The 14,472-nt window shown below is 43.5% G+C and overlaps 1 protein-coding gene across 1 annotated transcript in view; it reads right to left on the minus strand.

The window, feature by feature from the left end:
* The window catches only part of iqsec1b (IQ motif and Sec7 domain ArfGEF 1b), a gene marked incomplete in the record, with an annotated part of 38,018 nt that continues 23,546 nt past the window's right edge, over window positions 1-14,472 (minus strand). Inside the window, 9 exon segments of the mRNA XM_014029801.1 lie at window positions 1-3,527; window positions 4,887-4,936; window positions 8,320-8,496; window positions 10,299-10,460; window positions 10,585-10,684; window positions 10,768-10,893; window positions 11,017-11,046; window positions 11,946-12,085; window positions 14,229-14,395. Of these exon segments, the coding sequence (XP_013885255.1) occupies window positions 2,997-3,527; window positions 4,887-4,936; window positions 8,320-8,496; window positions 10,299-10,460; window positions 10,585-10,684; window positions 10,768-10,893; window positions 11,017-11,046; window positions 11,946-12,085; window positions 14,229-14,395 (1,483 nt within the window).

Genomic DNA, 14,472 nt, shown 5'->3' on the forward strand with positions numbered 1-14,472 from the left:
TACCATAAGTCATATATTTGTTTATTTTGCGTTCTCAACATTGTCACAGTTGAAGTTTTACAATAACTGGGGTCTTTACTGACTCACTATTCACTGTACAAACAGAATGCACATTTAAATGAGGCCTTTCCGGTCATTTCCATTCTTCTAAACACGTCTCACGTCAGACTGAACAGCTCGCGGCCGAATGTGTGTGTACTCGTGTGTGTGTGTGTAGAGCCGGACGTGAGTGGCAGCACACTTTAACAGTCTGTTTTTTAAATTTCCACAGCAAATGTCGGTTTTATGAGAGCAGGAGGCGAAGACAATCGATATGTTCAATCAGCACCCCCCTCCGACTTCATCCATCCATGAGGGCGGGTGCCTCTACATCCCGATCTGAGCTGCAGGTGTCAGGATGGATCCTATAGACATTATTTACACCTCCTTTAACCCCAGTTTTTTGGTCCCTTTACAGTCTTTCACAAAGTTAAAATCTCTCGCCGAGCGCTTCGGAAATCTCGTATTTATACAATGAAAGCCCTGTTCTTCATGTTCATCATTTACACCATGGCTTCATCGATGAAATGCATGCTGAGCTTCAATAACCAGGCAAACATGGAACAACAAGAACACATCAACATCAGAAAGTTCCAACTCAATCAGAAACTGCCCCCCACCCCCCCCAAAAATAAAAATAAATAAAAAGGAAAACAACAAAACAAGACCAGATTTAAAGGCTGATTTCTTCCCCATCAGCTCACAGTGAACATGATGCATCAGATCCATGCAGTGCATTGTTGGGGTACGCTCTCGTTAAGGACCGCAGACATGTGAAAGCACTACAACACAACCCAAACAAACAAACAAACAAAATAAACAGATGCACCGGTTTCCTGTCGTTCCAAGATTCCCGAACATGAAACCCCGGGAGCGACACATTCAGCTGATCATTAATGTCCCTGCATGTGATATGTCTCTTCATCTTCATCGTTTCGTTGAGGGAAACAAAAAAAAAAAAAGTCTATAAGCCCGACTCATGACTGTGGTTTTACTTCATGAATATTAAAATACATTTACAACCTGAATATTGGGACAAACAGTTTACTGTCACTAATTTACACACTAGAATAGACTCTTATTTGTAGAATATAGAAAGATATTTTTCTTTTTTTTACATCTACCTAGTTCTTTTGTTCAACTTGCATTTTGTATGTTAGAACTGCATTTCCTGAAAAACAAACAAAAATGTGTTCTTCCTAATGTGCTTGTCCAGCAAAATATTTCCGTTCAGCCCAAGGAGAGGCGTACAGTTTGTTCCTTTTTATTAAAATATATACACACATTCTTCGTTCCACTCGCTAAGTATTTATTTATAGTTTTAAATGGACAAAAAATAACTATTTTTAAATCTCACCTGAATCTCATCCTAGACTTTTACTCTTAAGCACAAGTCTGTGTTTTTATTTTTTATTTTATTTTATTCCTTTTTCAAACATGATTGCACTTAAACTTTCTATGGTAACACTGGTTTGTTCAACAATGTGCAGAGGAGAGCCTCACACCAAAAACATCACATGCAAAAAAACAAACAAACAAAAAAACTGATTTAACGAGACTTTCCACCTCCGAAGACACAGGGAGGACGAACAGACATTAATTTACAGGCGGGTTAGAAATAAATAAATAAATCTGGTGACATGAAAACGTGCACAAACAGGAGGGAGACCTTGCTGGATGTACAAAATCAGTACAAAGATATTGCACATATAATAAGCAGAACGGGTTTTAGTCACTCACCAAATCTTATCGGTGGATGAGAAAATAATAGGAATTCAAACAAGGCTAAATATATTTTAAAAAAAGGAAGAAAATTTCTCAATTTTTGATTTCAAGAGCCAAAAATTCAGCTGTTGCATATTTTCTAAGACAACAAACTGTTGGAAAAACGACCTTCGTTTGGGACCAAATGTAACAGCAACCCAACCTTAACGGGCTGAAAACGTCGTCTTGTCTTTTTTCTTTTTTTCCGTCGTTAATCTTTAGATGGTTCAAGCAGCCGCCAGGTGAGCCGAAACAGCGCGGCTTACAGAAAACCTCGGCTGTTTGAGGCTCCGGCTGCGACCGGCCCAAACATCTTCCAGCTCACTCCGTCCGGACCTCCGTCCTGTCGCCGCAGCGTCAGTATAATACTGATAAAAAAGTCATTGTTGCCGATAATAACTGTAAGTGTAATCTTACAAATTACTTTACACACAATACACTGTACATAAAGTCTTGACTAAATAGATTATGCATTAATAATTGGCACATTTATTTATGAGAGCTAGGACACAGGACATATAGCAGTCATCTACAGTAAATACAGCAACTAGAACTACTATGACTTGTTTGACCGGTCCTTTCACTTGAAGTTAGTGTGACGTGATTATATCGAGGTTTGTTTTCTCTGCTGTATAAGAGCTCTACGGGAGGCAGCGACTATTAGCGTTCCCCGGAACGTAAAAATCTGCAAAACTGAAGACTTCCAAAAGAGCTGTGCACAGGAAGGTGAGAGCAGTCTGTGGTGTTCTGGTCCGAGCTCGTCTTTCCTCCTGATTACGTGAAGGCGGAGGCGGCGGGGAGCAGAGACGACACATTTCCTCTGGAGCTGTCCAGCTGGGCGGTGTGTGTGTTTGTGTGTATCTGTGAGTGTGTGCAGACCTCCACCGACGCACACGGAAAAAAAAAAGAAAAAACCCCCCCGACGGGACCAGTAAAGAGCACCCCCCCCCCCACCCCCCGCAGATCAGGCAAACTGAAAAAGGCCCCTATTGGAAGATTTGAGTCCGATTCCTATCCTGCATATTGTTTTGGACCTGGAAGTGAGGAAGGTGGCTGCGTGTGGCTGGCGTCCAATCACAGCAGCAGAAACACAGTGGGCAGGCCGTAGAGTTATGCTGTCAGTCCCTTTGGTGTGAGCGATTGTCCTTCCTCGTTGAAAGTTCTCCTCCAGCTGCGTCGGCTGTCCTGCAGCATCACACTACGGTGCTGATGCCACTGTGTTTGTGTTTGGGCCCGCCGCCGTGCGCCGCCGCCGCCTGCTGGCCGTGGTGGTGGGCGTGGGGCGGGTGGTGCGGGTGCTGGCCGTAGTGGCTGTGCTGCGAGTAAGGGGGCGCGTGCGAGGAGGAGGAGTAGGCCGGGTGCTGGTGGTACTGCGTGTGCGGCGGCGGGTGGTAGTGGTGGTGGTGGTGGTACGGGGGCGGGTTCTGCGGGGCCGGGCAGTACTGGGAGTGGTGGGCATGGTGCGGGGCCGGCGCCACGTGTTGTGCGACCTGCGCCGTGTGGTGCAGGTTGGTCGGGTGGGGCTTGTGCGATATGAGGGTGGGGTGGCCCGGCGGCACCAGAGGGGGCTGGCCCTGCGACGGCGACTTCCCTCTCTTGCTGCCGAAGAGCGACCCCAGGATGGACGTGGACGCCGAGTTGGGGAGCGGGGGATGGCCGCGGGAGGAGCCCTCCCGTGGCGTAGTGGCTCTCCGTCGCGTGTGCGGACTGCTAATGATGGACCCCTGCGGGGAGGGAAAAGAGGCATCATCAGACACCGAGCTTCTGCGCAACATCCAACAAACTAACAACCCAGACAAACTCAACTTTACCCAACTCAGATAAAGAAGTAGCAAAATGTTACACGGCATGCAAATGACAAACTAAAAAGGAAAAAAAAACATGTTTGTTTTTTTTAATGATAGGCAGCAGGAGTGTTTCACCTTTGGAAAAACCTCATCACAAAAAAAAGGGGGAGGGGCTACATTCAAAGAGACTCTGCTGTTAGCTCGTTTAAAAACAGGAAATCTGCAACAGAAACACGCTCACGATCAAAACGAACGACACCAACGGCTCAAAAGAAAAAAAAGACACGTTCCACCGTCAATGCGCGTAACAGGAGTCACACATGCAGAGTGTTCTTATTAACGAAGGCACGGCTCCCGCATGCAGAGGGGTGTGACGGGCAAACTCATCATTCACACATTCAACTACAAGTCAGAGGGCAGGAGGAACTGAGCGCTCGTGTGCAGACTTCACAACAAGGCAGGGCACTCTGCCTCCTGCTTTGGCTCCAACACGGTTCAATTAAAAAAATGGACCTAATTCAACTTTTTTAAAAACATTTATTTTTTCGGAAAGACTGAGAAAGACTGTTTAAAGTCTCTGAAAGGGTAAAACTTCCAGGGTCCCAGGCTTTGTGAACAAGTGAAATGAGTGAGCAAAATGAATGAGTGAAATCTGAAAAGCCCATCTCTTATTATGAAGGCTACATTCCTCCCTGAACCTCACAGCATCCAAGAAAAGTTGTGGATAAGAGAGAGAGAGAGAGAGAGGGAGGGAGAGGTAGAGGGAGAGAGAGAGAGAAACAAAAAAGACAGACCCAGACAGGGAGAGAGGCTGCAGGAAATGAAGAGTTTCCTAGTGTCTTTCAGAGCTACCACCCTGCCGAAGAGAAGAACCAAATGAAAACCGTTTGGATGTGATTGAATGAAAGACAGAGACAGGCGACAAGGAGGGCGGGGTGGAGAGAGATCAGAGGAGGCATTAGTGGAAGTCATGCTTGTATGAGGGTAAAAGTGTATATTGGTCATATAACATGACCAAAACCAGGAGAACTCTGGATAAAATAATAATAATAATAAAGTAAGGGGGCAGGATCAGAGGCAGGCAACCCATGCATGCACACTAACTGAGGCAAGCAGGTTATAAAGGCATCCCATCGAGAAAAATAAAGAAATGATCCAAACAAATGGACTGAGTCTATGGAGCAAAAAAGGTGTAAGACCAAAAAAATAAATAAATAAATCAAAATAAATGGAGTGTTTCACAGTGCACATCATCACATAAGAGCGTGGCTCGGATACCAGCTGCTTCCAACTTACTTCCATATTGCTGTCTAGTGATCCTGCACTGCTGCGACGCCCACGCTTGCCTGCCCGAGACATGCAATACCAAATATTAGAGATCGACAGCACTTCTGGATCGACTACAGACATGTATTTATTTTTCCTTTTTTCTTTTTAGGCCTCCCACCAGAGAGGAGGGGGGCAGTGCAAGTGGGCATTCAGGTCTGAGAAGGTGGAGGGACTTTACGGTGAAGTCGAGGCTTCACCCAAGAGGAAAACTCCAATTTCAGCCATTTAAATAGTTTAAATCTGAGTGTTGAGTTAAGTAGTGATTCAGAATTTAGACAGCAAATGTCCACAGTGACGCTCCACCCAAAGGTCTGCTGCCTGTTTCTACAATCCTGTCACGATGCAGAGGTAGAATGTCGACAAAATGTCAACCGTGTTTAATAGCGGAGTGACAAAAATCCAGTCTCTGCTGCGGGGTGGGGGGGGCTACGTGTGGGTCTGAGGGAGGACGTAGATGTTCGGCCTTGTTCCTTTGGCTCAGTCAGTCAGTGATATATGACCAATAATTACACATAAACAGGAAAATACCTGGATGTGTATGGACGGTAAAAAATGCACATGGAATGAGGATGGTAGGAGAGAAAAACAAAAACACAAAAATGACTTCACTAACATGCCACGTCCTGCACTGAAAAACACAGGAGGACAGAGAGACAGCTACAAACTCCTTTGTGTTTTGACTCGTTTTTTTCTTCCCCCCACATTGAAGCGGTGATCGGTGCAAACAAAGAAAATCATGTTCTCTGTGTTATCAGGTCAAATCACATGATAACGTCACACAGCTGCTGTCTGGGATGAATGAAATGGCATTCTTGCTTCCGAGGGACAGAGGAGGCCTTACACTGATATACATGGACATGAAGTGGACGAGAGACAAAGTCTCATTGCTGCTTCAGGATGTTAAACATCAACATCTGCTTACAGAGGCTGTCCGGTTTGAATCTGAGAAACACCTGCATCACCGGATGGCAAACTTTATTTCGTCACCTCGTGTTTCCTGGTAAAAACGGCTACATTTCCCACTAAAATCAGTTAATAGTTCCTTCATACATCAGGTGGAGAAGGTTAATCTGAGTGTCTCATTTAGGAGGATGGAGCAGGAGATGGATCGACAGATTGGGGCCTTGTCCTCAGTAATGAGAGCGTTGCTTCGGTCAGTCGTGGTGAAGAAAAAGCTGAGTCGAAAGGCAAAGCTCTTGATTTACGGGTTTGTTTGTGGTCCAAACCTCACCTGCGATCATGATGCGTGGATCCTGGCTGAAAGAACAAGATCCTGGATACAAGTGTTCTTTGGGTGGCCAAGCTCAGCCTTAGAGAGAGGGTGAAGACCTGGGGGTAGCTCGGAGTAGAGCCGCTGCTCCTCCACATCGAAATAAATCAGTTGAGGTGGTTTGAGCATCTGACTAGGGTTCCTCTTGGACGCCTCCCTTTAGAGGTTTTCTGGGCATGCCCCACTGGAAGAACAAAAAGGATTGTGACTATTCTTCAGCCTGGGAACGCCTCGAGCTCCTCCAGGTCGAGCTGGAAAGTGTCTCTGGTGAGAGGGATGTCTGGGTTTCTGTCCTGGACTGGTTGCCTCTGTGACTCAATTATGGATAAGAGGCAGAAGATGGAGATGGAGAGAAACAGTCCTGGTCTGCTCACTGTGCTGTACAAATCATCCAGGTGACAAAACAAACTGGCCTCTCCATTATTTCCCAAAGATAAACCTAAAAGTGGTGGCAGAACGTAGGGGCTTGCCCTGTGACCAGTGAGTTGACGGTTTGATCTACTCTGTCCGTCTCAGTCGTCGAGTCCTTGGTTAAGACACTTCACCTGTGTTGCCTGGTGGTGGTGGTCAGAGGGTCAGGTGGTGCGAGAGCATGGCAGCCTTGCCTCTGTCAGGGTGCTCAGGGCAGCTGTGGCTACAATGTAGCTTACCCCCATCAGTGTGTGAATGAATGTGTGAAGGATTGCTGTAAAAGTCCGGAGCTTTTCCTCGTTAAAGTGGTTGAAATATGGAGCTACCAGAAACGTTGGGAGCACTTTCCAATCACACAATATTTAGGCAGTGGCTAGTTGGCCAACAGCATTCAAGCAGCAATCTCACATGAAGGATTTGCCAACGCTCAGAGTATGTGTTGTAATTTACAACTACTTAATTAACCGACCTTGGTTTTATACAGAGGAGGGACTCAAAGGTTACGAGGCCCTTGAGCAGTATAAGGCTGGTTAACATACAGATGTGTGAACAGTACCAAACAAGAGTCTCTCTGCTGAATCGAGTGTGTGTGGAGCCACACTGAGTCCACTCAAGGGTCTATAAGTACGTCCATGCAGGACTACAGTCACTAAGGTCCATTTAGACTTTCAGTTCTGGGAAACGATAGAAAAGCAAAGGTTTATTATTATTATTATTATTATTATTATTATTACGATTCGATGTGTCCTCTGCTTCCTGATACGATCGGCTGCTGAGACTCGAAAAGAAACAAGGTCTGCCTGCTAAAAGAGCATTGATCTGATGGTTGTTGGTTCAATGCTCTAGCTCCACGCTCCCACTTCTTGGTTGTTTCTTGATCGTCTGCTGGGTTTTGGAGTTAATGTTGGTCCTAGTTACAGGGTTTGTGGTTCCAAGGGCTAGTTTCCTGGACCACAGGGTTATGGGGAGCGGTCCAAACTAAACAGTCGAGGTTTTTTATTTTTTATTTTTCCCAGCCGAGGCTCAAACCCCTTGTTCTGTCTTTTAATGAAAATCATTTTAAATTGTAGCAATCACCTAGACTCCATATGTTACGTGTCCTTTGAGTCAGTTGTATCATAAAAGATCATCTTTCGCTGATTTTAGTGGGAAATCTTGTACTGTTCAAGGTTGTGCCGTCCAATAAAACAAGTAAACACAGATCATGTATTCTTATGACAAACTGTACAGCCTCTGTAGTGGACAGGAGAAGACACATGATTTTTGGGCTGAAACAGAAGTTTTTATGAAATGTCATTGAATATAACAAACTGAATAATGCAGAAATGCTTGGCAATAATAATAATAATAATAATAATAATAATAATAATAATAATAAAAAAGATAAAAACATTGATGAAAATGTTTGGAAAGAAATGTATTCAAATGAAAACAGGTGAGTACTTTCCTTCAGTGTCGTTTCTTAGAAGGCAAATCTTAGAAAAGCTGCCAAAAATGAAAACGTTAAACACTGACAGAAACACCTTCCAGACCAAAACCATCCAATCACGAGGGAGGAGTTAATGGATTTAACGAAATCGAGCTTTAAAAATCAATGTATGGTGCAGTGGATCAACATTTTGCTATTTTTATCCCCTGAACTCCTCACAGAGAAAAGGATGATAAAAAGAGTCATTCTCCAGCGGCTAAAACAAGAAGCAGAGGACGTTCAGGCCATACCTGCTTCAGACAGGTCCCTCAGAGAGCTGCTGAGGGCGCTCCTCTTCAGGCCCTCACCCATGGCGTAGCTGTCGTCCAGACTGGCGCGGTTCATGTTCCCGTTTCCGGCTTCCTTCTTCAGGCCAGAGCTCTGCGACATGCTGGGCCTCACCACGCCCTTCTGCTTCTCCAGCTCCGCTGTGGAATCAAGAACACACAGAGGTGAGCGGTTGTAGCCATTTTGTGCTGGCTAAAGTCAATTAGTTGTGGTGGCCATCTTGAATTGGACTGACTCAGAAAGTTAATGAGTTGTAAACGTACATCCACTGATTATTTCCTAAGAGTTTAGTTAAAATCTGTTCAGAGGTTGGAGAGATATTTTGCCAAAAAACATAATTGTTCTTAGTAGATTTTAAACATAGTGCTTGTGCAGCCTGTCTGTGCTTAAAACATCACAAATAAACTACAAAAGTCACAAAATTTTAGGTTAATATCTGTAAAACTGACAAAGTTGACCCTAAGGTTTTATCAAAACTTTTAACAGTTCATGTAATTTTGGTGCACACAAAGACACATACAGCCACTGCTGCCAACTCCTCAGTGAGAAAGGTTGCTATTGGCTGTTCTAAAAGCTGCTACAAGTCAACTCCTTTATTATAATGTATTTAATTGTAATTTAATATCTGTGGTTATGGATTTGGTAATGTCTGTGCTGCAGTCATTCTTGACCAGTTCTCTCTTGAAAAAGAGATTTTTAATCTTAATGGTTCTACTTGGTTAAATAACGGCTTAATAATAATAATAATAATAATAAAGGACATCACCACCTCCTATGCATATTTGGACATTTGCCAATAATTGTGATCTACGCTGTAGGAAAGAACGCTAAAGAGTTAAAACACTAAATATGTTTGGAACTGCAAATGAAGTCAATGATTTTATTGATCCACATTACATAAATTAATTTTGTGGGAATATAAAATTTAACCAACACAATGGCACACCCAGTGGACCAGATGAAGAAGTGACTAAAGCTCCAGAGAGTCCAGGGATTTATTGTAGTGTGTTACTGTCAGTAAAAAAGAAAAAAAAATTACAATAAAAATTACATCCAGCTTTGGAAAGCAGATCATGAGCAGTGATTGCTTTGCGCATTAGTGGTGGATGAGGAGTGGAGTGGGTCTCCTCTCTGCTCTGACAGCAGCTCTGGTTGCTGCGTGAGGCTTTAGACCACTTGTCAGTGTTTTGAGAAAGCGGAGGGGATTACGGCACTACATGCTGCTTGCCAAGGACAAAGCTGTCGCCAAAGTTTCCAAAAACAGTAAAAAGTAGCTAAATTTGTCACTAGTCATTTTTTTTGAAGAAAAATAAATAAATAAATAAATAAACAAACATTTGTGGAATCTGAAAACTTGCTAAATCTAGATGGCAACACTAAATTCTAGGGGTGTAAATCATCAGATTTAACATGATGCGATAGTTTATGGAATTGTTTGGATGACGATATGATAGTTCCCGATATCACAAAGTCTGTTTCGATTCGATTTTGATTGAATTCAATTCACAAGTCTGCGATCATTATGATGCAATATCATATGCCCGTCTAACACAATCGTGTTAGGTGGGCGTATGATATCGAAACACATCGGCATATGATGACGATATGAATAATTTTTTTTCACTTTGTCTTGATGTAATTTAATTGTTAATCATTTCATAGATGATGGATGTGGATCAATGTCTTGCTACACCTCTACTGCATCCAGCCGTGGGCATAATCATTATCACTCCACCCTCACCTTTCAGCCACTGGATGGCTTTCATTACTGCCTCTACATGCAACACCTGTATATGCTCAGAACCAAGTAGCGTCCTTTCAGACAGCCTGGTGGTGAACTCCTGCTAACCCTCTCCCCTGTAAACTGATGCAGCTGAGTTCTGCTTCATTTAGTCAGAGGAAGTAGGAAGGGGGATGGGGCAGGAAAGCGAAGCCGTCTTACACTCTATTCTGTATTTCTCCATTTCCTGCACCTCTGCGATGGACTCTCGCAGGTCATCTGTGAACTTCTTGCGGTCCTGGGGGTTGGGTGCGTTGAAGTTGATGAGCACTTTGATGTCCGCACCTGGGATCGCCGACGTGAGTCTGATTCCATTTGGGTAATCTGGAGCAATCATTGAGCAAAGACGGCTCATGAATAAAAACTGAAGTAAAAACACATTTCTGATGTTTAAAAGGTTTAAACAACACATTATTAACCATCGAACCGTCAGCTGCAGGTTACTTACACTGATTTTCAAACAGCATGACTTGCATCCCATACAGAGAAAAGGACTGTCTGAAACTATATGTGACTGAATTCTTCTTCTTCTGGAAAATCTTTGTAATCTGAAATCATAAAAAGAGATTACTTACAGAGTTGGACTGAAGAGGGGGGAAAGTTAGAAAGAAAAAAAGACGAGGGTTTTTACCACAAGGAGGTCATTAAACAGGAAGATCTCCCGCTGATGCAGGCCCAGCTTCTGGGGCTTGCTGGGATCTGGCACTTCAAACAGGCGGCAGTAACACACCAAGCGACGATGTGGCAGCGACAGCACCTAAAAGAAAAAAAAAAGAAGGAAGCTAAAACCTTTTAGAGTCTACAGGGTAATAAGGAACAGAAGCAATGTAAGGAAACGATTAGGAAGCTGCACACAAAGGCAGCTTATCAGACTACTTACACATCCCAGGCCATGGTGGAGAGATCCAATCTAAAAAAAATGGAGGAGGACAAAGAAAATGGCCGTTAGAATGGCAAAGATGCTTTGATTGGTTCTGTAGGATGGAGAGGACTGCATCGTCGCTTGGATCTGATAATTACGAAGAGGAAATTCCTACAAGCCTTAATGTCAACATAACACCGGGAGTCTTTAATTAGGCAGATGAGCGGCAACAACAAACTCATTTTCAGCACGTTTAATTGAATCTGCCTCAGCAGAGGAGACTCCTTCTGGGAGCAGAGTCAGACCAGGTCCTCCACGTGAGCCGAGCTGAGCCGAAACCACTCCCTAAAGCGGCGCAGGGTAATCAGCCCTCTAACCTTCACACATGGCAGAGACGTTACTGCAGGCAGAGGAATGCAGAAACGCTGCTTCTACTACTGACAGCATGAAGCTGAGTGTGTGTGTGTGTGTGTGTGTGTGTGTGTGTGTGTGTGTGTGTGTGTGTGTGTGTGTGTGTGNGTGTGTGTGTGTGTGTGTGTGTGTGTGTGTGTGTGTGTGTGTGTGTGACGGCACTGCAGTCACAACCTTTAAAACCATGCTGGGTGTATAAAGCGCTAAGATGGTGGCGTGAACTCAGACCGCAGCACTGAGGAATCTCTCCAGGGCTTCGGGTGCATTAAAACCAGCAGCGTGAAGGTCTAAACCCAGGCCTGCAGTTAGTCTCACATACCCTGGAGGCACACATGACTTTCTGTTCCTCAAATGCTTCAATTTAGTGACTAGAAAAATGGATGAAAGTGGCAAAGCTGCTTTTATTGATCTTAGATCAGTTTACGTCTGGCGGGTTCATGATACACCACTGATGGGAGTCTGAAATGTAAAGAGAGAGAAACAAAACTAATCTGAATTTATGTGATGGCAACAGAAAAACAATCAACATTCCTCACCGGTTTCTTGCCCACGATGAGCTTCTCCACCTTCTGCACCTGAGACACGTGGTCTTCGTTGGTCTTGAGCTCTCGCTTTCGGATCCTCTCGTAGATCCCGACCAGAGTGTCTCGGGGTATGTCCTCGCCATCGTCCACACCTGAAACACACAGAACTCGCTCAGGCACTGCGTCACACACGAGAAAAAAAGTTTACTTCATTAGAAATAAAAAATAAAAACTTGGAGGTGAATCAGAACATACAGCTCTGGTTTCTGGTTTTATTCTTTATTATTTTGAATGCAGGGAGATGCACCAGTCATTTAATTATATATGACACATTTGAAAGAAACAATTTATGGACTTTAGTGTGGCTTAAAGTACTTGAACCCTAAATAACTGCATGATTAGTAACAATACAGGCAAACTAGACAAACTCAATAAAACCAAGAACTAATGCAGCAGAAATAGTGAAATCTCACAAAGACGCTCAAACAGGCTCCTGCTGCTAATCAACACCTACAGCAACTTGAGCTTTTAGAACTGAAGCGAGCGTCGAGGCATCGAGGAAACTCACCTCAGCTGCAGTGGCTTAGTGCTCAATGCATTAAATGTGTGACGGAGGTCTGCATCGTATTGTTTTTAAAGCAGGAACTAACTCAGTTTAGTAAGGTGGTCGATAGGTGCAATGGTAAAACACATTGCAAACACATGAACAAAGTGCAAAACATACAAACACAACTAAACAAATGGAAAAGAAAAACGCTGCAAACTCCACAAAATAGAAAAGCACCGGACCACTAGGGTTACCAAGTCATACGGGAGCAGAGCCTCAGTGAAGACATTAAGGGGCTGCAGAAGTTGGAGGGAGTCTGGTCTCAGGACTTGGCGGTTCTTCGAATTTGTTTTCTTGGTTCTGTTTTTGCTTCCTTCTATTTCTTGGGAATGTGGTCTGTTTGCACCTGTCGGCCACCATAGTTTAGAGATTAAAATCCTCCATTTTAGTGATAGCATACCTCTCTAGTTCCCAAACTTACCCTCTTTTAACAAATATAGTTACAGGCTGTCTCAATTCAGGGGCTGCAGCTAACATAGGGCGGTTATGTCTCTGTCCTGCGCTGTAGGCCGTCCCAATTCATAGGTGCCTACTCAGGTAGCCGACAAAACACCAAAACTTAGGCAGCATCTGAGTATCCTAGGTGAGCGACGATATCCCAGGATTCATTGCACCGTCAGCAAACTAAATAGAAAAATGAAGACGATTGAGGTTTTTTTGTTTTTTTTTTAGAGTTTGGAAATGTTACACGGGATGAAGAATTGTAAGTTTAGCAACTTAGCTGATGAAATTTTTGCTGCAATGAGATGTTAAATAAAATGCAACTACAAGCACCGATGCTGGAGCTAAACCCAAATTATTAATGTTTTTATTTTTAGTTACGTATATCGTTTTCATAATAATGAATTTTGTGAAATTATACTGTGAGAAAACAACTAAAGGCATGTGATATAAATGTATCACAACGGTAACGAGGCAGTGCGTGGTATTCCATAGACCGTCCAATTCACAGCTGTTTATGCAGCCGACACCAGATGCAAACTCTGAGTTGAGAAACAGCAACAGATAGATTTGTTGTTTTGTGTGTCCCTAAAATAGCTCCTGAGTGCAACAAGGCAGTGCAACATTAGTTCTGTCTGCTATATTTCTAGCCTGGGGAGAAAAAAAACAACATTGCATTAAGTTGTGCCACCCCCACACCACTCAGAACCACTACAGTAAGTGTTGTTAATACTAACATATTTTACTACATTTACTGCCTGACTCTCCTTTAAATTTATCTTTCAGATAAGACCGACTTCCCTTTTTTATTTTACAGCAGGTTGTTTTGCAGGGCATGCAGCTATTAACACAACCAGCAATCAAAGCTGAATAATTTAATTTCAGTAAATGATCTGCGTTTAAAGATGAGACTTTTGCAACATCCTCTTTCTGAACGAGCCTTTGATTAAACCTTTCTGCTGTCACTGGATAAGTTTTATGAAGCGAAGGAAGGGCAGGGTTCTAGCTTCCTGTTCGACTGGTTGAATTACAGCGAGACATAAGCATAAAGCAAACATTTACATCAATTAGAAAATCAAAAGTCTGCTTCAAACGTACCTGCGGGGCCTGATCATCTCGCCTTTTATTTAAGCTAAGACAAGTGAAACCACTTTAAAAGCTTCTCACTGGTTTGTAGAGACGACATGTTGAGTGAATCATACCGACATTTACTTTCTGTAAATGTGCAACATCTTAGCTTTTTTTACCTCTTAAATTCTTGATAAAGTCCTCCAGTTTCATTTTCCTCTCAGGTTTGACGTTGGGGCTGTACATGTCGGTGTTGAGGAGGATGATTGCAAAGGCCAGGATGAAGATGGTGTCGGGGTTCCTGAACTGTCGCACCACCGTCGGGTTGCAGATGCAGTAGCGCTGGCTGGAGAATCAACAGGAATATTAGTTTACAACTTCAAACCCAGGCCACAGAGTACACACACACACACACACACACAC

Source organism: Austrofundulus limnaeus, unplaced genomic scaffold, assembly GCF_001266775.1.
Source record: "Austrofundulus limnaeus strain Quisiro unplaced genomic scaffold, Austrofundulus_limnaeus-1.0 Scaffold952, whole genome shotgun sequence".
Classification (NCBI taxonomy): domain Eukaryota; kingdom Metazoa; phylum Chordata; class Actinopteri; order Cyprinodontiformes; family Rivulidae; genus Austrofundulus; species Austrofundulus limnaeus.